Below are 25,140 nucleotides of genomic sequence, written 5' to 3'. Positions count from 1 at the left end.
CTTAGTCGCCCTATTTCTCCGTCCGAGGAGTAGGGACACGACAAGCTACGTCGTAGCTTCTTACGTCTAACGTAGCTGCCGCCCGCCAGATAGTCGTCGTCGGTGTTCTCCGTGGTTGTGATGACATCGCCGTGCGGCGCGCTGTCTGGTCGGCCCCAGGGCTGTAACAGGGAGGATCCGAAGGCCAGGTAGAAGAGGAAGGTGACGACCTGAAGACCCCCTGTGATGTAGAACACCAGCTGCCACTGACTCACCAGTTTCTGCAAGGGGTGAACGTGATTAGGTCAGAGACAGGTAGTGATGATGATGACGATGTTCACAGTGGTGGCAGTGTCAACACAACAACAACAACAACAACGACGACGACGACGACAACGACGACAATAACACAGAACAACCAGACTCATATCCTCGGTAATGTTGTCACTGCAGGATCGGGACAACAACATCAATATATAACGACCACTACCACCACCACCACCAACAACAACAACAACAACAACAACAACAACAACAACAACAACAACAACAACAACAACAACAACAACAACTACAACCAAACTCACGTCTTTGGTAATGTTCTCAGTAAGGATAGGGACAACACCAAAAACCACCACCAACAACATTACCACCACCACCAAAAACAACAACAACAAAAACCTCCACCACCAACACCAATCACCCCAACCACTACCACCACCCCAACACCACAACACCAACACCACACCATCAACAACAACAGCCAAACTCACATCACTGGTGATGTTTTCCACAATAATAGGGACGACGATGGCGATCCACATGGACGCCGTCTCGCAGAGCGAGGTGATGAAGCCGGTGTAGGCGGGTGAGAGGTCCACGGGGTTGGTGATCCACGAGGTGTAGATGAAGGCCAGCAGACAGCACGCCAGCACGTACAGCACCACGAACCACACCACGTCACCCGGCCCCAGGTGACTCAGGCAGATCAGGATGGCCCCGGGGAAGATCTTGCCTGCAAGAGGTGGATGAAAGGAATATGCATGTCCTATACTATAGGCAATTGTTTGGCCTTAACACTTTCTACCCCACCTATGTTGACCACGGTTTTTACATTAATTTTAGTCAAGTTATGACTAAATGTTTTAACATAGAGGGGGGAATCGAGACGAGGGTCGTGGTGTATGTGTGTGTGTGTGTGTGTGTGTGTGTGTGTGTGTGTGTGTGTGTGTGTGTGTGTGTGTGTATGTGTGTGTGTGTGTGTGTGTGTGTGTGTGTGTGTGTGTGTGTGTGTGTGTGTGTGCGTGCGTGCGTGTAGAGCGATTCAGACCAAACTACTGGACCGATCTTTATGAAAGTTGACATGAGAGTTCCTGGGTATGATATCCCCGGACATGTGTTTTCATTTTTTTGATAAATGTCTCTGATGACGTCATATCCGGCTTTTCGTGAAAGTTGAGGCGGCACTGTCACGCCCTCATTTTTTAACCAAATTGGTTGAAATTTTGGTCAAGTAATCTTCGACAAAGCCCGGACTTCGGTATTGCATTTCAGCTTGGTGGCTTAAAATTTAATTTATGACTTTGGTCATTAAAAATCTGAAAATTGTAAAAAAACCATTTTTTTTATAAAACTATCCAAATTTACGTTCATCTTATTCTCCATCATTTGCTGATTCCAAAAACATATAAATATGTTATATTCGGATTAAAAACAAGCTCTGAAAATTAAATATTTAAAAATTATTATTAAAATCAAATTTTCGAAATCAATTTAAAAACACTTTCATCTTATTCCTTGTCGGTTCCTGATTCCAAAAACATATAGATATGATATGTTTGGATTGAAAACACGCTCAGAAAGTTAAAACGAAGAGAGGTACAGAAAAGCGTGCTATCCTTCTCAGCGCAACTACTACCCCGCTCTTCTTGTCAATTTCACTGCCTTTGCCATGAGCGATGGACACGAGTATACGGTCTTGCTGCGTTGCATTGCGTTCAGTTTCATTCTGTGAGTTCGACAGCTACTTGACTAAATGTTGTATTTTCGCCTTACGCGACTTGTTTTTTATAGCCGAGACCAGCTATGCTGCAGCAGGTCACTCAGAATTGTAGTAACTGTGTAGTAACTGTGTACCAACACGCTGGAATACAGGCGTTAGATCGACGTTACAGGAAGCGACTGAAGCTAACAGTCTGAGCGGATAGACCCGTACCTGGTCAGATAGAAATTATGAGTGGGTACGGATATATCCGTACCTGGGAGACAATGAGTTTAGGACAGGATTGGGGTAATATGATGAGAATGCAAGGGTATCAGTCTCGATTCAATATAAAGCCCGTCTTTAATTGAGCACGAAGTCGACTTCACAAAGTCTTTTTTCCGACAACTTAGTGCTAAAGCTTCGTGAAGTATACTTCGCGTAGACGAATTCGCTCTGTTAAAGACAGGCTTAAACCGTGCACAAAAAAAAATGGTGTCAACTTTCGTCACCCAGCTAATTTATTAATCTCGTGTCATTTCATTCAAACTTTCTATGCCATTTTTGGCCACCTAACTTGGCTATCTGACACGCTTTCCGGATCAAACATTTCTTTTACAGGGATCACGTCTCTGCCGCTCAACTATAAGGGTACCCCTAAAATCGACATGACAAAAACTTAGGGTACTAATTCTTTCTTTCTTTATTTGGTGTTTAACGTCGTTTTCAACCACGAAGGTTATATCGCGACGAGGAAAGGGGGGGAGATGGGATAGAGCCACTTGTTAATTGTTTCTTGTTCACAAAAGCACTAATCAAAAAATTGCTCCAGGGGCTTGCAACGTAGTACAATATATGACCTTACTGGGAGAATGCAAGTTTCCAGTACAAAGGACTTAACATTTCTTACATACTGCTTGACTAAAATCTTTACAAACATTGACTATATTCTATACAAGAAACACTTAACAAGGGTAAAAGGAGAAACAGGATCCCTTAGTCGCCTCTTACGACATGCTGGGGAGCATCGGGTAAATTCTTCCCCCTAACCCGCGGGGGGAGGGTACTAATTAAAAAATCTACAAAATTCAGTATAGGCACATCTTGGTAACGTTAACATGCAAAGAGAAAGTCAAATCAATTATATATCCAGAACATGTTTTGTTTGGCAATCTTGTGTATTTCTTGTATTACGCCATTCCTACCAATGCAGGTGTAGACTGAATAAGCGGACGAAAACGGGAGGTTTTTGTGACAATTTTAAGGGGTTCCATGCCAAAACGCGGCGTATTAAAGCAATGACCGAGTGGATTATTTCAACATTTGTAGGATCTTATGCCTACATACGAGACGTACTTCGGGGTACGTTAAATATGTCAACCTGTGTATTAACTCGGCATAAAAAAGCCCACCCTTGGAGTCTTTATTCGTGGCAGGATATTCGTATCCCAATTTCGTGAAACCTGGACAGGTATGGTGTGGCTAACCAGAGGGTGACAAGGAAAAGAAGGTTTCTAAGAAACAAACTCTAAAGCCAAAATTAACGAAGAAGTCTTACAGAGAAAGTCGCCGGTTTTCCTGACAGCAGTGGTGGACATGATGTTCTTGCGACGCAGGAAGTCGGACAGGGAGCCCGCCACGTAGATCGAGGGGATGATGGCCAGTAGGGGTAGACCGGTCAGTAGTGTGATCTGCACGATATATAGATAGATAGATAGATAGAGGTGATGATGGCCAGTAGGGGTAGACCGGTCAGTAGTGTGATCTGCACGATATATAGATAGATAGATAGATAGATAGAGGTGATGATGGCCAGTAGGGGTAGACCGGCCAGTAGTGTGATCTGCACGATATATAGATAGATAGATAGACAGATAGAGGTGATGATGGCCAGTAGGGGTAGACCGGTCAGTAGTGTGATCTGCACGATATATAGATAGATAGATAGATAGATAGAGGTGATGATGGCCAGTAGGGGTAGACCGGTCAGTAGTGTGATCTGCACGATATATAGATAGATAGATAGATAGATAGAGGTGATGATGGCCAGTAGGGGTAGACCGGCCAGTAGTGTGATCTGCACGATATATAGATAGATAGATAGACAGATAGATAGAGGTGATGATGGCCAGTAGGGGTAGACCGGTCAGTAGTGTGATCTGCACGATATATAGATAGATAGATAGATAGATAGAGGTGATGATGGCCAGTAGGGGTAGACCGGTCAGTAGTGTGATCTGCACGATAGATAGATAGATAGATAGAGGTGATGATGGCCAGTAGGGGTAGACCTGTCAGGAAGGTGATCTGCACGATAGATAGATAGATGATGGCCAGTAGGGATAGACCTGTCAGCAGTGTGATCTGCACGATAGATAGATAGATAGAGGGGATGATGGCCAGTAGGGGTAGACCTGTCAGCAGTGTGATCTGCACGATAGATAGATAGAGGGGATGATGGCCAGTAGGGGTAGACCTGTCAGCAGTGTGATCTGCACGATAGATAGATGATGGCCAGTAGGGATAGACTTGTCAGCAGTGTGATCTGCACGATAGATAGAGAAAATGAAAGTTTTACGCCCTCACGGCAAAGCCATTAGGGGCATGTTACACGGGAAAACCCGGCTTTGTATGAAAATAAAAAATAAAAATGCGGGGGGGGGGGGGGGGGGGGGGGGGGGGGGGGGGGGGGGGGGGATGTAGACAGCTGGCTGCCGGCTGCTAGAGGAGACCTGAAATGGGCTAGGGACCGGGTTGGGTCGTCTTGGGTCAGTGCTGAAATGGTTACTTTTTTGGCTGTTGGCCGAACGGACACCCGGGCTTCATATTTTTGCATGCATGTATTCGTGTTTCCAAGGCCTGAGGCTTTCGCTGTGACCCTGGGATCTTTTTCGTGCGCATGCGTGCACACGGGGGTGTTCGGACACCGAGGAGAGTCTGCACAAAGTTGACTCTGGGACACACATCCCGCGCCGAACTTGGGGGTTGAACCCACGCTGATAGTAACAACCGGTTTTAAAGCCAGCGCCTCTACCGACTGGGCAAACTCCCCCCCCCCCCCCCAATTTGTTGGGGTCAAGAAGTTCCATGGAGGGCGGGGGGTATGGAGTAACACATAGTGTTTTGCTCAGAACATTCCCACCCATGCAGAGCCGCGCTATGGGTACGCATTACCGTGAAGCTGGCAGTCAGTGCTACCAAATGTCGTCTGTGTCTACCACTCGGTGGTGACTTAATGTGGGTCTATGTAAGCAGATGCCAGCGCAAGCAATCTGATGCAGAGTCAGGAGGCGGTTTGGTACAAGAGAACCTTAGAGGCCACAGCCTCGGCCGTCTAAGGGATCTGTGTGTCTGGAGGCACATTTGGTTTCTGAGGTTCAAGCGGAGCTGTTGCCTCTGCTCCCAAGTTCCCGTGTCTGGAGGCGTTTTTGGTATGGTAGCAAACCTGTAGGTTGGGGCCTCTGCCTTTCAGGATGCCAGGACTACAAAATGTGTGTCTTTGGGACACATTTAGCTTAAGATTCCAGAAGTGGATCTGTGCTGTGCTGGGTCTGCTGCAAGCACACTAAAACCAGCTCGCAACAGTTGAGGTGAACAAATTGGTGACCAAGACCATCATCGGTTTCTCTCCGAGTGATGGGTGTGGGCGGAGAAAGTCTCCCAGACTGAGAGCATTCTCCCTTCTGTAGCGGATGAGACTAGACATCTCTTCCTTGAGAGTGTCACAACCTTCAAACACGTGTGTGAGGTGTCCAGTCTTGCCACACTGACAGACTACCTTAGATAGATAGAGGGGATGATGGCCAGTAGGGGTAGACCGGGGCAGTAGTGTGATCTGCACCACACCACCACGCATCAGTATCGTACAACAAACTCGTTTTCTGTAACACGATCTTCAGCTTCTCCTCAAACTTCATGTAATAGGATAGCACCTGAGGGACAAGGCTATCAGACCGCTTCCAAAATGTAACCATAAGAATCTACCTTACAATTATTGCTACCCCACAAAATGATTCCCTTCACTTTGCAAAAGAAAATTGGTTAAAAGCGTAATTCAATTCCTTAAATAGGCAAAGAAAGACCTCCGGCTAACTTGCATTGAGTTACCTCCCTTGTTTGCGTACCTGATGAACATTAATGTCATGATTTACCATAATTGTGCGTGTTCGTGCAAATCGTACCGTGTGGATCTAGATTAAGATACAGTGGAATTCCTCGGATTCTTCAGATTTTTCAAATTCACCAAAATAGTAAACATCACGGAGATGTGAAAGTCACCAGACCGTAACGGTAAGATATGACTTATACACGACCTGCTCCATGAATGTAAACACAATGTTGACGACCAACTCACCGCGGTGTGCGACATGTGCATGACCTGCCCCATGAATGTGAACACAATGTTGACGTCAAACTGACCGCGGTGTGCGACATGTGCATGACCTGCCCCATGAATGTGAACACAATGTTGACGTCAAACTGACCGTGGTGTGCGACATGTGCATGACCTGCCCCATGAATGTGAACACAATGTTGACGTCAAACTGACCGCTGTGTGCGACGTGTGCATGACCTGCCCCATGAATGTGAACACAATGTTGACGACAAACTGACCGTGGTGTGCGACATGTGCATGACCAGCCCCATGAATGTGAACACAATGTTGACGTCAAACTGACCGCGGTGTGCGACATGTGCATGACCTGCCCCATGAATGTGAACACAATGTTGACGTCAAACTGACCGTGGTGTGCGACATGTGCATGACCAGCCCCATGAATGTGAACACAATGTTGACGTCAAACTAACCGTGGTGTGCGACATGTGCATGACCTGCTCCATGAATGTAAACACAATGTTGACGACCAACTCACCGCGGTGTGCGACATGTGCATGACCTGCTCCATGAATGTAAACACAATGTTGACGACCAACTCACCGCGGTGTGCGACATGTGCATGACCTGCCCCATGAATGTGAACACAATGTTGACGTCAAACTGACCGCGGTGTGCGACATGGGCATGACCTGCCCCATGAATGTGAACACAATGTTGACGTCAAACTGACCGAGGTGTGCGACATGGGCATGACCTGCTCCATGAATGTAAACACAATGTTGACGACCAACTCACCGCGGTGTGCGACATGTGCATGACCTGCCCCATGAATGTGAACACAATGTTGACGTCAAACTGACCGTGGTGTGCGACATGGGCATGACCTGCCCCATGAATGTGAACACAATGTTGACGTCAAACTGACCGCGGTGTGCGACATGGGCATGACCTGCCCCATGAATGTGAACACAATGTTGACGTCAAACTGACCGCGGTGGGCGACATGTGCATGACCTGCCCCATGAATGTGAACACAATGTTGACGTCAAACTGACCGCCGTGTGCGACATGTGCATGACCTGCCCCATGAATGTGAACACAATGTTGACGTCAAACTGACCGCGGTGTGCAACATGTGCATGATCTGCCCCATGAATGTGAACACAATGTTGACGTCAAACTGACCGTGGTGTGCGACATGTGCCTGACCTGCCCCATGAATGTGAACACAATGTTGACGTCAAACTGACCGACATGTGCATGACATGCCCCATGAATGTGAACACAATGTTGACGTCAAACTGACCGACATGTGCATGACATGCCCCATGAATGTGAACACAATGTTGACGTAAAAATGACCGACATGTGCATGACATGCCCCATGAATGTGAACACAATGTTGACGTCAAACTGACCGACATGTGCATGACATGCCCCATGAATGTGAACACAATGTTGACGTCAAACTGACCGACATGTGCATGACATGCCCCATGAATGTGAACACAATGTTGACGTCAAACTGACCGACATGTGCATGACATGCCCCATGAATGTGAACACAATGTTGACGTCAAACTGACCGTGGTGTGCGACATGTGCATGACATGCCCCATGAATGTGAACACAATGTTGACGTCAAACTGACCGTGGTGTGCGACATGTGCATGACCTGCCCCATGAATGTGAACACAATGTTGACGTCAAACTGACCGTGGTGTGCGACATGTGCATGACCTGCCCCATGAATGTGAACACAATGTTGACGTCAAACTGACCGAGGTGTGCGACATGGGCATGACCTGCTCCATGAATGTAAACACAATGTTGACGACCAACTCACCGCGGTGTGCGACATGTGCATGACCTGCCCCATGAATGTGAACACAATGTTGACGTCAAACTGACCGTGGTGTGCGACATGTGCATGACCTGCCCCATGAATGTGAACACAATGTTGACGTCAAACTGACCGAGGTGTGCGACATGGGCATGACCTGCCCCATGAATGTGAACACAATGTTGACGTCAAACTGACCGCAGTGGGCGACATGTGCATGACCTGCCCCATGAATGTGAACACAATGTTGACGTCAAACTGACCGCCGTGTGCGACATGTGCATGACCTGCCCCATGAATGTGAACACAATGTTGACGTCAAACTGACCGCGGTGTGCAACATGTGCATGATCTGCCCCATGAATGTGAACACAATGTTGACGTCAAACTGACCGTGGTGTGCGACATGTGCCTGACCTGCCCCATGAATGTGAACACAATGTTGACGTCAAACTGACCGACATGTGCATGACATGCCCCATGAATGTGAACACAATGTTGACGTCAAACTGACCGACATGTGCATGACATGCCCCATGAATGTGAACACAATGTTGACGTAAAAATGACCGACATGTGCATGACATGCCCCATGAATGTGAACACAATGTTGACGTCAAACTGACCGACATGTGCATGACATGCCCCATGAATGTGAACACAATGTTGACGTCAAACTGACCGACATGTGCATGACATGCCCCATGAATGTGAACACAATGTTGACGTCAAACTGACCGACATGTGCATGACATGCCCCATGAATGTGAACACAATGTTGACGTCAAACTGACCGTGGTGTGCGACATGTGCATGACATGCCCCATGAATGTGAACACAATGTTGACGTCAAACTGACCGTGGTGTGCGACATGTGCATGACCTGCCCCATGAATGTGAACACAATGTAGACGTCAAACTGACCGTGGTGTGCGACATGTGCATGACCTGCCCCATGAATGTGAACACAATGTTGACGTCAAACTGACCGCGGTGTGCGACATGTGCATGACCTGCCCCATGAATGTGAACACAATGTTGACGTCAAACTGACCGCGGTGTGCGACATGTGCATGACCTGCCCCATGAATGTGAACACAATGTTGACGTCAAACTGACCGTGGTGTGCGACATGTGCATGACCTGCCCCATGAATGTGAACACAATGTTGACGTCAAACTGACCGCTGTGTGCGACGTGTGCATGACCTGCCCCATGAATGTGAACACAATGTTGACGACAAACTGACCGCGGTGGGCGACATGTGCATGACCAGCCCCATGAATGTGAACACAATGTTGACGTCAAACTGACCGCGGTGTGCGACATGTGCATGACCTGCCCCATGAATGTGAACACAATGTTGACGTCAAACTGACCGTGGTGTGCGACATGTGCATGACCAGCCCCATGAATGTGAACACAATGTTGACGTCAAACTAACCGTGGTGTGCGACATGTGCATGACCTGCTCCATGAATGTAAACACAATGTTGACGACCAACTCACCGCGGTGTGCGACATGTGCATGACCTGCCCCATGAATGTGAACACAATGTTGACGACCAACTCACCGCGGTGTGCGACATGTGCATGACCTGCCCCATGAATGTGAACACAATGTTGACGTCAAACTGACCGCGGTGTGCGACATGGGCATGACCTGCCCCATGAATGTGAACACAATGTTGACGTCAAACTGACCGAGGTGTGCGACATGGGCATGACCTGCCCCATGAATGTGAACACAATGTTGACGTCAAACTGACCGCGGTGTGCGACATGTGCATGACCTGCCCCATGAATGTGAACACAATGTTGACGTCAAACTGACCGTGGTGTGCGACATGGGCATGACCTGCCCCATGAATGTGAACACAATGTTGACGTCAAACTGACCGCTGTGTGCGACGTGTGCATGACCTGCCCCATGAATGTGAACACAATGTTGACGTCAAACTGACCGCGGTGGGCGACATGTGCATGACCTGCCCCATGAATGTGAACACAATGTTGACGTCAAACTGACCGCCGTGTGCGACATGTGCATGACCTGCCCCATGAATGTGAACACAATGTTGACGTCAAACTGACCGCGGTGTGCAACATGTGCATGATCTGCCCCATGAATGTGAACACAATGTTGACGTCAAACTGACCGTGGTGTGCGACATGTGCCTGACCTGCCCCATGAATGTGAACACAATGTTGACGTCAAACTGACCGACATGTGCATGACATGCCCCATGAATGTGAACACAATGTTGACGTCAAACTGACCGACATGTGCATGACATGCCCCATGAATGTGAACACAATGTTGACGTAAAAATGACCGACATGTGCATGACATGCCCCATGAATGTGAACACAATGTTGACGTCAAACTGACCGACATGTGCATGACATGCCCCATGAATGTGAACACAATGTTGACGTCAAACTGACCGACATGTGCATGACATGCCCCATGAATGTGAACACAATGTTGACGTCAAACTGACCGACATGTGCATGACATGCCCCATGAATGTGAACACAATGTTGACGTCAAACTGACCGTGGTGTGCGACATGTGCATGACATGCCCCATGAATGTGAACACAATGTTGACGTCAAACTGACCGTGGTGTGCGACATGTGCATGACCTGCCCCATGAATGTGAACACAATGTTGACGTCAAACTGACCGTGGTGTGCGACATGTGCATGACCTGCCCCATGAATGTGAACACAATGTTGACGTCAAACTGACCGAGGTGTGCGACATGGGCATGACCTGCTCCATGAATGTAAACACAATGTTGACGACCAACTCACCGCGGTGTGCGACATGTGCATGACCTGCCCCATGAATGTGAACACAATGTTGACGTCAAACTGACCGTGGTGTGCGACATGGGCATGACCTGCCCCATGAATGTGAACACAATGTTGACGTCAAACTGACCGCGGTGTGCGACATGGGCATGACCTGCCCCATGAATGTGAACACAATGTTGACGTCAAACTGACCGCGGTGGGCGACATGTGCATGACCTGCCCCATGAATGTGAACACAATGTTGACGTCAAACTGACCGCCGTGTGCGACATGTGCATGACCTGCCCCATGAATGTGAACACAATGTTGACGTCAAACTGACCGCGGTGTGCAACATGTGCATGATCTGCCCCATGAATGTGAACACAATGTTGACGTCAAACTGACCGTGGTGTGCGACATGTGCCTGACCTGCCCCATGAATGTGAACACAATGTTGACGTCAAACTGACCGACATGTGCATGACATGCCCCATGAATGTGAACACAATGTTGACGTCAAACTGACCGACATGTGCATGACATGCCCCATGAATGTGAACACAATGTTGACGTAAAAATGACCGACATGTGCATGACATGCCCCATGAATGTGAACACAATGTTGACGTCAAACTGACCGACATGTGCATGACATGCCCCATGAATGTGAACACAATGTTGACGTCAAACTGACCGACATGTGCATGACATGCCCCATGAATGTGAACACAATGTTGACGTCAAACTGACCGACATGTGCATGACATGCCCCATGAATGTGAACACAATGTTGACGTCAAACTGACCGTGGTGTGCGACATGTGCATGACATGCCCCATGAATGTGAACACAATGTTGACGTCAAACTGACCGTGGTGTGCGACATGTGCATGACCTGCCCCATGAATGTGAACACAATGTTGACGTCAAACTGACCGTGGTGTGCGACATGTGCATGACCTGCCCCATGAATGTGAACACAATGTTGACGTCAAACTGACCGCGGTGTGCGACATGTGCATGACATGCCCCATGAATGTGAACACAATGTTGACGTCAAACTGACCGTGGTGTGCGACATGTGCATGACCTGCCCCATGAATGTGAACACAATGTTGACGTCAAACTGACCGTGGTGTGCGACATGTGCATGACCTGCCCCATGAATGTGAACACAATGTTGACGTCAAACTGACCGTGGTGTGCGACATGTGCATGACCTCCTCCATGAAGTTGGGCATGACGGTGATGAGCAGGTAGTAGAGCCAGTCGGACCCGATCTGAGCCACCGCTATGGCCCACACTGCCGGCGACCTCAGGATGGCTCTCAGTGGGATGGAGGTCTGCACATGCAAAATACGATGATGGGAAATAACTCTGTTTGGTGTGTATGGGGTGTGAAAGAGTGAATACTCTTGCTTTTATTGAGGCAAACTTTCTTACGTGTTCCTTGTCAACGTGTGGAGACACACCCAACCTGTCTACATGGGGATATGATGGCTGCCACTGGGATTGTGCTCAACACACAAGGTGCAATTAACGGGTCACACCCCACTGTACTGTTGGAATGTCTTGGCATTCATTTAACACACACACACACACACACACACGTCCAACCACCACCACCCCCACACACACACACCCACACACACACGCACACACACACAACACACACACACACACACACACACACACACACACAAACACACACACACGCACGCGCCCAGATTCAATCAACTCAAAGGACAGACATTTGGTTGTGGTTCCCCCATTAACAAATCATGCAATGACGAACAATCTGACTAACTTAACCCGTCCAAAAACACTATGTCCAAAAACACTCTGTCGCTTCTCTTGCACGTCTCACAGAAACCGACACAGAATTTCGAGAACGAAGTTTTTCTCGGTGACCAAGTCATACTAGCAGGAGAAATGTACCCGTTAGGTCACCAGCAGGCTGTGCACGTATCGGTGTTGTATATCATTAAGGCAGTCCTTTCCCCCTGCGTGAAAAAGTGGGACAACTTTGTCAAAATGACGGCACAGTTTAATTTGATTTGAAAGACAATTTGGCGTTTTGCCGATTACCGACTTCAAACGACATCCCCGACCATCGAAAATGCAAATGTTGTATTGATTTATTTATGTTTGATTATTGTAAAGAGGTATGTCTTGTTTATTTTTGTTGTTTTACTTTTCGTTGTAATTTACCTTTTACATGTAACCATAGGGTTTTTTGACAGACATTTTGCTTTGCCTTGCCTTGCCTTGCTTTGCCTTGCCTTGCCTTGCTTTGCCTTGCCTTGCTTTGCCTTGCCTTGCCTTGTAGTATACACAAATCAAAAAACAAATAGACTGCCAACATTTCAAATGTTTTAAAAAAACAAACCGTCAAGGTGTGTTTTGGAACGTTTAATTGAACACTGTGTTGAAGATCAGTTACTGTGTTGTATTGTTTTGTCACAATTAAACGTTCCTTTAACATACCCAGCTTGTTTTGTTTTTATATTTAGTCAAGTTTTGACTAAATATTTTAACATCGAGGGGGAATCGAAACGAGGGTCGTGGTGTATGTGCGTGCGTGTGTGTGTGTGTGCGTGTGTGTGTGTGCGTGTGTGTGTGTGTGTAGAGCGATTCAGACTAAACTACTGGACCGATCTTTATGAAATTTGACATGAGAGTTCCTGGGTATGAAATCTCCGAACGTTTTTTTCATTTTTTTGATAAATGTCTTTGATGACGTCATAGCCGGCTTTTCGTGAAAGTTGAGGCGGCACTGTCACGCCCTCATTTTTCAACCAAATTGGTTGAAATTTTGGTCAAGTAATCTTCGACGAAGCCTGGACTTCGGTATTGCATTTCAGCTTGGTGGCTTAAAAATTAATTAATGACTTTGGTCATTAAAAATCTGAAAATTGTAAAAAAAAAATAAAAATTTATAAAACGATCCAAATTTACGTTTATCTTATTCTCCATCATTTCCTGATTCCAAAAACATATAAATATGTTATATTAGGATTAAAAACAAGCTCTGAAAATTAAATATATAAAAATTATTATCAAAATTTTTTTTTCGAAATCAATTTAAAAACACTTTCATCTTATTCCTTGTCGGTTCCTGATTCCAAAAATATATAGATATGATATGTTTGGATTAAAAACACGCTCAGAAAGTTAAAACGAAGAGAGGTACAGAAAAGCGTGCTATCCTTCTCAGCGCAACGAATACCCCGCTCTTCTTGTCAATTCCACGGGCACTGCCTTTGCCACGGGCGGTGGAGTGACGATGCTACGAGTATACGGTCTTGCTGCGTTGCGTTGCGTTCAGTTTCATCCTGTGAGTTCGACAGCTACTTGACTAAATATTGTATTTTCGCCTTACGCGACTTGTTTATTCTTGCTGTATGCATATAGAGCGCTTACGTCCCTTTGTTTGTCAGAAAGTAAACGACAACTGTGCTCACCGTGAGTGGAGAGTTGTCGTTCGTGTCCTTGTGGCCGTGACCCCCTGCCTGCGACACGGCGTGCTCGATGTAGTGACGCTCTCGGGGACTCATCCAAAGGTTGTGGGACGGGATGTCGCTCACCAGGCACCAGAACACGAACGTCGTCACGATTCCCAGAGCGCCTGAGACAAGAGGGGGACCATACTGAACTGAACTTTATTTTACAAGGATTAGGCGAGGTCGTTTCTTACAATCTGTCCTTGAGACGCACAAATACACAATACAAAATGTTAAAAAAACAGAATAGGAAAAAAATATGATGATGATGATGATGATGATGATGATGATGATGATGATGATGATGCATCACGAGCATAAATTATACAAAATAGGAGAAACGGGATAATGATGATGATGATGATGATGATGATGATGATGATGATGATGATGATGATGATGATGATGATTATGATGCACGAAGAGTGTAGTCATTCACAAAATCAAATGTACAATAAACAATGGAGGTTGTACAATAAACAATGGAGGTTGTACAATAAACAATGGAGGTTGCACGATAAACAATGGAGGTTGTACAATAAACAATGGAGGTTGTACAATAAACAATGGAGGTTGCACAATAAACAATGGAGGTTGTACAATAAACAATGGAGGTTGTACAATAAACAATGAAGGTTGCACAATAAACAATGAAGGTTGTACAATAAACAATGGAGGTTGCACAATAAACAATGGAGGTTGTACAATAAACAATGGAGGTTGCACAATAAACAATGGAGGTTGTACAATAAACAATGAAGGTTGCACAATAAACAATGGAGGTTGTACAATAAACAATGGAGGTTGTACAATAAACAATGGAGGTTGCACAATAAACAATGGAGGTTGCACAATAAACAATGGAGGTTGAACAATAAACAATGAAGGTTGCACAATAAACAATGGAGGTTGTACAATAAACAATGAAGGTTGTACAATAAACAATGAAGGTTGCACAATAAACAATGGAGGTTGCACAATAAACAATGGAGGTTGTACAATAAACAATGGAGGTTGCACAATAAACAATGGAGGTTGAAGGATAAACAATGAAGGTTGCACAATAAACAATGGAGGTTGAAGGATAAACAATGAAGGTTGCACAATAAACAATGAAGGTTGCACAATAAACAATGGAGGTTGAAGGATAAACAATGAAGGTTGCAGGATAAACAATGAAGGTTGCAGGATAAACAATGGAGGTTGAAGGATAAACAATGAAGGTTGCAGGATAAACAATGAAGGTTGCACAATAAACAATGGAGGTTGCACAATAAACAATGGAGGTTGCACGATAAACAATGAAGGTTGAAGGATAAACAATGAAGGTTGCACAATAAACAATGGAGGTTGCACGATAAACAATGAAGGTTGAAGGATAAACAATGAAGGTTGTACAATAAACAATGAAGGTTGCACAATAAACAATGGAGGTTGCACAATAAACAATGAAGGTTGCACAATAAACAATGGAGGTTGCACAATAAACAATGGAGGTTGCACAATAAACAATGAAGGTTGCACAATAAACAATGAAGGTTGCACAATAAACAATGGAGGTTGTACAATAAACAATGAAGGTTGCACAATAAACAATGAAGGTTGCACAATAAACAATGGAGGTTGCACAATAAACAATGGAGGTTGCACAATAAACAATGGAGGTTGCACGATAAACAATGAAGGTTGCACAATAAACAATGGAGGTTGCACAATAAACAATGGAGGTTGTACAATAAACAATGAAGGTTGCACAATAAACAATGGAGGTTGTACAATAAACAATGGAGGTTGTACAATAAACAATGGAGGTTGTACAATAAACAATGGAGGTTGCACGATAAACAATGGAGGTTGTACAATAAACAATGAAGGTTGCAGGATAAACAATGAAGGTTGTACAATAAACAATGAAGGTTGCACAATAAACAATGAAGGTTGCACAATAAACAATGAAGGTTGCACAATAAACAATGAAGGTTGTACAATAAACAATGAAGGTTGCACAATAAACAAACAATGGAGGTTGCACAATAAACAATGGAGGTTGCACAATAAACAATGGAGGTTGTACAATAAACAATGGAGGTTGCACAATAAACAATGGAGGTTGTACAATAAACAATGAAGGTGGCACAATAAACAATGGAGGTTGTACAATAAACAATGGAGGTTGTACAATAAACAATGGAGGTTGTACAATAAACAATGGAGGTTGCACGATAAACAATGGAGGTTGTACAATAAAGGTTGCAGGATAAACAATGAAGGTTGTACAATAAACAATGAAGGTTGCACAATAAACAATGAAGGTTGCACAATAAACAATGAAGGTTGCACAATAAACAATGAAGGTTGTACAATAAACAATGAAGGTTGCACAATAAACAAACAATGGAGGTTGCACAATAAACAATGGAGGTTGCACAATAAACAATGGAGGTTGTACAATAAACAATGGAGGTTGCACAATAAACAATGAAGGTTGCACAATAAACAATGAAGGTTGCACAATAAACAATGAAGGTTGTACAATAAACAATGAAGGTTGCACGATAAACAATGGAGGTTGCACAATAAACAATGAAGGTTGCACGATAAACAATGAAGGTTGTACAATAAACAATGAAGGTTGCACGATAAACAATGAAGGTTGTACAATAAACAATGAAGGTTGCACAATAAACAATGAAGGTTGCACAATAAACAATGAAGGTTGTACAATAAACAATGAAGGTTGTACAATAAACAATGAAGGTTGTACAATAAACAATGAAGGTTGCACAATAAACAATGAAGGTTGCACAATAAACAATGAAGGTTGTACAATAAACAATGAAGGTTGCACAATAAACAAACAATGGAGGTTGCACAATAAACAATGGAGGTTGTACAATAAACAATGGAGGTTGCACAATAAACAATGAAGGTTGCACAATAAACAATGAAGGTTGCACAATAAACAATGAAGGTTGTACAATAAACAATGAAGGTTGCACGATAAACAATGGAGGTTGCACAATAAACAATGAAGGTTGCACGATAAACAATGAAGGTTGTACAATAAACAATGAAGGTTGCACGATAAACAATGAAGGTTGTACAATAAACAATGAAGGTTGCACAATAAACAATGAAGGTTGCACAATAAACAAACAATGGAGGTTGCACAATAAACAATGAAGGTTGTACAATAAACAATGGAGGTTGTACAATAAACAATGGAGGTTGTACAATAAACAATGGAGGTTGTACAATAAACAATGGAGGTTGTACAATAAACAATGGAGGTTGTACAATAAACAATGGAGGTTGTACAATAAACAATGGAGGTTGCACAATAAACAATGGAGGTTGTACAATAAACAATGGAGGTTGTACAATAAACAATGGAGGTTGTACAATAAACAATGGAGGTTGCACAATAAACAATGGAGGTTGTACAGTAAACAATGGAGGTTGTACAGTAAACAATGGAGGTTGTACAATAAACAATGGAGGTTGTACAATAAACAATGGAGGTTGTACAATAAACAATGAAGGTTGCACAATAAACAATGAAGGTTGCACGATAAACAATGAAGGTTGCACAATAAACAATGAAGGTTGCACGATAAACAATGGAGGTTGCACGATAAACAATGAAGGTTGTACAATAAACAATGAAGGTTGCACGATAAACAATGGAGGTTGCACGATAAACAATGGAGGTTGCACGATAAACAATGGAGGTTGCACGATAAACAATGGAGGTTGCACGATAAACAATGGAGGTTGCACAATAAACAATGGAGGTTGCACGATAAACAATGGAGGTTGCACAATAAACAATGGATGTTGCACAATAAACAATGAAGGTTGCACGATAAACAATGGAGGTTGCACAATAAACAATGAAGGTTGCACAATAAACAATGAAGGTTGCACAATAAACAATGGAGGTTGCACAATAAACAATGAAGGTTGCACAATAAGGAATGGAGGTTGCAGGATAAACAATGAAGGTTGCACAATAAACAATGAAGGTTGCACAATAAACAATGGAGGTTGTACAATAAACAATGGAGGTTGTACAATAAACAATGGAGGTTGTACAATAAGGAATGGAGGTTGCAGGATAAACAATGAAGGTTGCACAATAAACAATGAAGGTTGCACAATAAACAATGAAGGTTGTACAATAAGGAATGGAGGTTGCACAATAAACAATGAAGGTTGCAGGATAAACAATGGAGGTTGTACAATAAGGAATGGAGGTTGCAGGATAAACAATGGAGGTTGCAGGATAAACAATGAAGGTTGCACAATAAGGAATGGAGGTTGCAGGATAAACAATGGAGGTTGCAGGATAAACAATGAAGGTTGCACAATAAACAATGAAGGTTGCAGGATAAACAATGGAGGTTGCAGGATAAACAATGAAGGTTGCACAATAAACAATGGAGGTTGCACAATAAACAATGAAGGTTGCACAATAAACAATGAAGGTTGCACAATAAGGAATGGAGGTTGCAGGATAAACAATGAAGGTTGCACAATAAACAATGAAGGTTGCACAATAAACAATGGAGGTTGTACAATAAACAATGGAGGTTGTACAATAAACAATGGAGGTTGAAGGATAAACAATGAAGGTTGTACAATAAACAATGGAGGTTGTACAATAAACAATGGAGGTTGTACAATAAACAATGGAGGTTGAAGGATAAACAATGAAGGTTGTACAATAAACAATGGAGGTTGCACAATAAACAATGGAGGTTGTACAATAAACAATGGAGGTTGTACAATAAACAATGGAGGTTGTACAATAAACAATGGAGGTTGTACAATAAACAATGGATGTTGCACAATAAACAATGGAGGTTGCACAATAAACAATGGAGGTTGCACGATAAACAATGGAGGTTGCAGGATAAACAATGAAGGTTGCACAATAAACAATGGAGGTTGCAGGATAAACAATGGAGGTTGAACAATAAACAATGAAGGTTGCACAATAAACAATGGAGGTTGCAGGATAAACAATGGAGGTTGCAGGATAAACAATGAAGGTTGCACAATAAACAATGGAGGTTGCACAATAAACAATGAAGGTTGCACAATAAACAATGAAGGTTGCACAATAAGGAATGGAGGTTGCAGGATAAACAATGGAGGTTGTACAATAAACAATGGAGGTTGCACAATAAACAATGAAGGTTGCACAATAAACAATGAAGGTTGTACAATAAACAATGGAGGTTGCACAATAAACAATGGAGGTTGCACAATAAACAATGGAGGTTGCACAATAAACAATGAAGGTTGCACAATAAACAATGAAGGTTGTACAATAAACAATGGAGGTTGCACAATAAACAATGAAGGTTGCACAATAAACAATGGAGGTTGTACAATAAACAATGAAGGTTGCACAATAAACAATGAAGGTTGCACAATAAACAATGAAGGTTGTACAATAAACAATGAAGGTTGCACAATAAACAATGAAGGTTGCACAATAAACAATGAAGGTTGCACAATAAACAATGAAGGTTGCACAATAAACAATGGAGGTTGTACAATAAACAATGAAGGTTGCACAATAAACAATGGAGGTTGCACAATAAACAATGAAGGTTGTACAATAAACAATGAAGGTTGTACAATAAACAATGAAGGTTGCACAATAAACAATGGAGGTTGCACAATAAACAATGGAGGTTGCACAATAAACAATGGAGGTTGCAGGATAATGTTCAACAATGGTGTCCCAAATTAAAGGAAGCAGTTGTTAAGGTACTGTCTGGTTGGCCGGTACTGTCTGGTTGGCCGGTACTGTCTGGTTGGCCGGTAGTGTCTGGTTGGCCGGTAGTGTCTGGTTGGCCGGTAGTGTCTGGTTGGCCGGTAGTTTCTGGTTGGCCGGTAGTGTCTGGTTGGCCGGTAGTGTCTGGTTGGCCGGTAGTGTCAGGTTGGCCGGTAGTGTCTGGTTGGCCGGTAGTGTCTGGTTGGCCGGTAGTGTCTGGTTGGCCGGTAGTGTCTGGTTGGCCGGGAGTGTCTGGTTGGCCGGTAGTGTCTGGTTGGCCGGTACTGTCTGGGTGGCCGGTACTGTCTGGTTGGCCGGTACTGTCTGGTTGGCCGGTAGTGTCTGGTTGGCCGGTACTGTCTGGTTGGCCGGTACTGTCTGGTTGACCGGTACTGTCTGGTTGGCCGGTAGTGTCTGGTTGGCCGGTACTGTCTGGTTGGCCGGTACTGTCTGGTTGGCCGGTACTGTCTGGTTGGCCGGTACTGTCTGGTTGGCCGGTACTGTCTGGTTGGCCGGTACTGTCTGGTTGGCCGGTACTGTCTGGTTGGCCGGTACTGTCTGGTTGGCCGGTACTGTCTGGTTGGCCGGTACTGTCTGGTCAAATGGGTCAAAACAGCCATTTCTGCGTTTTTGCTGCTTGTGTAAGTCACTTCATATACTCCCATGATACGAGTGATAAATATCAAGCCTACCGACAAACAGCCACATTTTCGGGTTTCGTTGCATTTTTATTTTTATAAATTTTCTCAAGCATAGGGCACTCCCGGGGATTCCCCTTTTACGCGCGCTTCATGAAACTCTGCTGCAAAATGCACGTGTTGCTATTTTTCATCTGTGCGCTGCTTGCTTGCGCACTCAACGTTACTACCAGCATATTATACATCATCTCTTTTTTTAAATTTCCCCTTCAAAACCCCACACATATTTTCAACTAAGATTTGTGTTGTCCATACCTGTGACGTAGTACACCATCGGCCAGCCCCCTATGACGTCACTCTCACAAACCAGTGACGACAGGGTAAACGAGAGGACGGCCCCCAGCTCCATGCCTGAAACATGTCACGTGACAACTAGCTTGTGTAATCATTGCAAAATACATGAATGTTCTTCTTTGCGTCAAGGAAATAAAGAAAAGGGGTGGGGTGGGGGGGGGGGGGCAAGGCCGGTCAAGTTTTGTTTGTCTTCCAGAAGACGGAGTGAGTATCTGCGAGAAAAGTGCCCGCGCACACACACACACACACACACACACACACACACACACACACACACGCATACACATACACACACGCACACACACACACACACGCACGCACGCACGCACACGCACACACACACACTCACTCTCAAAGACAATTGGGGAGTGCGTGACTGTGTGTGTATGTGTGTGTGTCTAACTTGAGAAGCGAGAGAGACAGAGACATTCAGACAGAAAGACAGAGACAGAGTAACATACAGTCAGAGAAGAGCTGTGCAGGACATACCTGTACCGGCGAGACCAAACAGACAGACAGACAGACAGAGTGACAGACAGAGAAGAGCTGTGCAGAACATACCTGTACCGGCGAGACCAAACAGCAGGCAGACAGGCAGACAGACAGACAGACAGACAGAGAAGAGCTGTGCAGAACATACCTGTACCGGCGAGACCAAACAGCAGGCAGACAGACAGACAGAGTGACAGACAGAGAAGAGCTGTGCAGAACATACCTGTACCGGCGAGACCAAACAGCAGGCAGACAGACAGACAGAGTGACAGACAGAGAAGAGCTGTGCAGAACATACCTGTACCGGCGAGACAAAACAGACAGACAGACAGAGACAGAGTAACATACAGTCAGAGAAGAGCTGTGCAGGACATACCTGTACCGGCGAGACCAAACAGACAGACAGACAGACAGAGTGACAGACAGAGAAGAGCTGTGCAGAACATACCTGTACCGGCGAGACCAAACAGCAAGCAGACAGACAGACAGACAAACAGGCAGACAGACAGACAGACAGGCAGGCAGACAGACAGACAGACAGACAGAGAAGAGCAGCGCAGAACACACCTGTACTGGCGAGACCGAACAGCAGGCTGACAGGCAGACAGGCAGACAGACAGACAGACAGACAGACAGACAGACAGACAGGCAGGCAGGCAGACAGACAGACAGCCAGAGAAGAGCTGTGCAGAACATGCCTGTACCGGCGAGACCGAACAGCAGGCTGACAGGCAGACAGGCAGACAGACAGACAGACAGACAGACAGGCAGGCAGACAGACAGACAGACAGACAGACAGAGAAGAGCAGCGCAGAACACACCTGTACCGGCGAGACCGAACAGCAGACTGGACTCAGCGGATGGAACCCAGTTGGCCAGGACGGCGAACGTGGGGGCGTACACAAAACCCTGCAACAAAGGGCAACATCAACGTAGCCACTCAATGGCGTACACAAAACCCTGCAACAAAGGGCAACATCAACGTAGCCACTCAATACTCCATTTCCCTTCCGGGAGCCATAAGACGTCACAAGCGGACTAGAAAAAGTTAAAGACATCCGATACCGATACGAATACGAATACGAATACGAATACTTTATTATCTCATACAGAGAAATTTCAGTGTGGTGCACATTAAAAGACAAAACAAATAATAAGATAACAGATAAAAATACCATACGAAGCATACTACACTCGCGCACGCATATGTACACTAACAGGAATAGTTAGACACAAGCGCAGCCTGGCGGTGACCTTACGATTACTTTTCTTCTGCCGGTCTTGCACAACCACTGAGACAGACTTCTTCTTTGAAATTCTTTGTCAGTTCCTGAGAGAAGTGACAGAATGTTTTACTTGACGTTATGATTCGAATGGAGTTGTCTTCTCGGACTTTGTTTCGCTTATGACGCCAGGGATGTCACTTGAGAAAGACAGGGCCACGAAGAGAAATCGTGGCATTAAACTCATGTTTAGGCGGTTAGCCGAGACTACAAAACAGTGCAAGTTCCACGTTCAATCGCAAAACAAAACGAAACGAAACCAAACAGGGTTTCTGACAAAAGTTGATCTATAGATGAATGTTATTTGTATTTTTGACAAAAATACATGTTACATGACATAGTCGACACGACAGTCGTTTCGCAACTACCGCGGTTTCTGAGAACAATGACACTTTTGGTCAGAGACGAGAGGTATGTCTGAAACACGTGGACAGTAGCACGTGTGAAAATCTTGCCTCACTAAATGCAAGAGTGTTCACTCTGGCACAATTCATACACACGCGACAGAGTTATTTCCGGAGTTGGTCTCTTGAACACTCACCGCAGCAAAGCCACACACGGCTCGGACAACACACAGGAACACCACGCCGATAGAGGCCGCCACTGGGGTCAACAGCTGAGCCAGCGCGGACACAAAGAGGCCAGCGATGGCCACCCTCCTTCCTCCGTAGCGCGTGGAGAGGATGCCGGAGGGTAACTGGGTCACGTAGTAGCCAATGAACAAGGAGGAGTGGATCCAGCCCTGAGTAACCTTGTCCCAAGTGTATCTTTGCTGCGGACACAGCCAGGAATTAGGTCAGTGCAAGAACTAATCCTTGAGATAGCAACATGGACTCAATAACACAATTTGGGTTTTATAAGTAGTGCAATAGACGATTTATGAGAAGAAGAAAAAACCCACTCTGTTGGTGTTTTTATTGACTGTGGAATACTCTAATCCCTGTTGGTAAGGCAAGGTAGCTAAATAGCTCATTGGGATTAAAGGCACAGTAAGCCTCCCGTAAACCATCACAGATACGGTCAGGCTTTTACACACAGTACAAAAAACCCTTCATTTAAACACTCACCGATTGAGAACATCCTAGGTGCCCTCCGTAAAGAGCGAACAATTTTCAAAGAATTTATTTTTGCGTGGTTTATCTTACCCCTGAGCCATCGTGAACCCGTGTGATCCAGTTTCCCTTTTTCACAATGTAGTCGTCAGTTAGTCATTTGAATGCGACTCAATGTGAGCTTATTTACAATAGCACGTTTTTATGCACGAAACAAACGGCTGTGGTTCACAAGAACTCTAGCGATGGCTTTTAAATTGACTGTTGAGAGGAACGGCGATATGCACAAACCGTCGTCTGCTACGACCCTTGCGTGACCCTGCTTCCGGGCTTTTCTTTTTTCAAACTTTCACAACTTCGAATTGTACTGATCTTGTCTTGATGAAAAAAGAATTCTTTTATGATTAAAGAATGCGTGTGTAACAAGCTGTCAATTTATTATTTAGATCTTAAAAGTTAGGTCTAGCGCAAAAACGCACCACGGTCAAAATTATTTTTGATAATCATCGATTCACGGCTATCGCCAGTTTACATCGATAGAATGAGACCCGAAGGGAAGTAACTCATGTTTGACCTGAGTTCAGGATGGGTCCAAAAAGTGTTCGAGACAATCTGCAAAATTAATTCTTTAAAAATTGCTCGCTCTTTACGTAGGGCACCTAGGATGTTCGCGTTTGGTGAGCGTTCAAATGGAAAGTGTTTGTACTGTGTGTAAAAGCCTGACAGTATCTGTGATGGTTTACGGGAGGCTTACTGTCCGGGCGTGATTTCCGGTATTGAATATTCATAACAGCCGTCCAGCACCAAAACGAGGCGCCATTGTTGTAGAGGACCAAGTCCACGAAAATAAATTCTTTGAAAATTTCTCATGCTCGACAGAAAGCAGCCAGGATGTTCCCGTTCGGTGAGCGTTCAAATGGAAGTATGCTTGTACTGTATGCAGACGCTCGGGGAGCTCTGTGATGGTTTACGGGAGGCTTACTGTGCCTTTAACATCTCGATGGTGTCACAGAGAACAACAAGCTGCGATGTAAATACTTTACAAAAAGGCCGTCCAAACAGTATCCGCTTCTGCCTTTTTTT

General features: G+C 44.7%; 1 protein-coding gene across 1 annotated transcript in view; it reads right to left on the bottom strand.

Moving 5' to 3' along the window:
- LOC138979114 (uncharacterized transporter slc-17.2-like) overlaps window positions 1-25,053 on the bottom strand; it is a 27,413-nt gene extending 2,360 nt beyond the window's left edge. The window contains exons 1-9 of the mRNA XM_070351925.1: window positions 25,045-25,053; window positions 23,547-23,777; window positions 22,544-22,631; window positions 21,192-21,287; window positions 14,412-14,575; window positions 12,144-12,290; window positions 3,519-3,651; window positions 753-994; window positions 1-260 (exon numbers count right to left, since the gene is read on the bottom strand). The exon at window positions 1-260 is cut by the window's left edge and continues 2,360 nt beyond it. Of these exons, the coding sequence (XP_070208026.1) occupies window positions 1-260; window positions 753-994; window positions 3,519-3,651; window positions 12,144-12,290; window positions 14,412-14,575; window positions 21,192-21,287; window positions 22,544-22,631; window positions 23,547-23,777; window positions 25,045-25,053 (1,370 nt within the window). The remainder of the gene's footprint in view (window positions 261-752; window positions 995-3,518; window positions 3,652-12,143; window positions 12,291-14,411; window positions 14,576-21,191; window positions 21,288-22,543; window positions 22,632-23,546; window positions 23,778-25,044) is intronic.
- Window positions 25,054-25,140: the final 87 nt, after the last annotated feature.

Source organism: Littorina saxatilis, linkage group LG10, assembly GCF_037325665.1.
Source record: "Littorina saxatilis isolate snail1 linkage group LG10, US_GU_Lsax_2.0, whole genome shotgun sequence".
In the NCBI taxonomy this organism is placed as follows: domain Eukaryota; kingdom Metazoa; phylum Mollusca; class Gastropoda; order Littorinimorpha; family Littorinidae; genus Littorina; species Littorina saxatilis.
The sequence above is the reverse complement of the archived record's forward strand: the minus strand, read 5'-3'. Positions and strand labels throughout refer to the sequence as shown.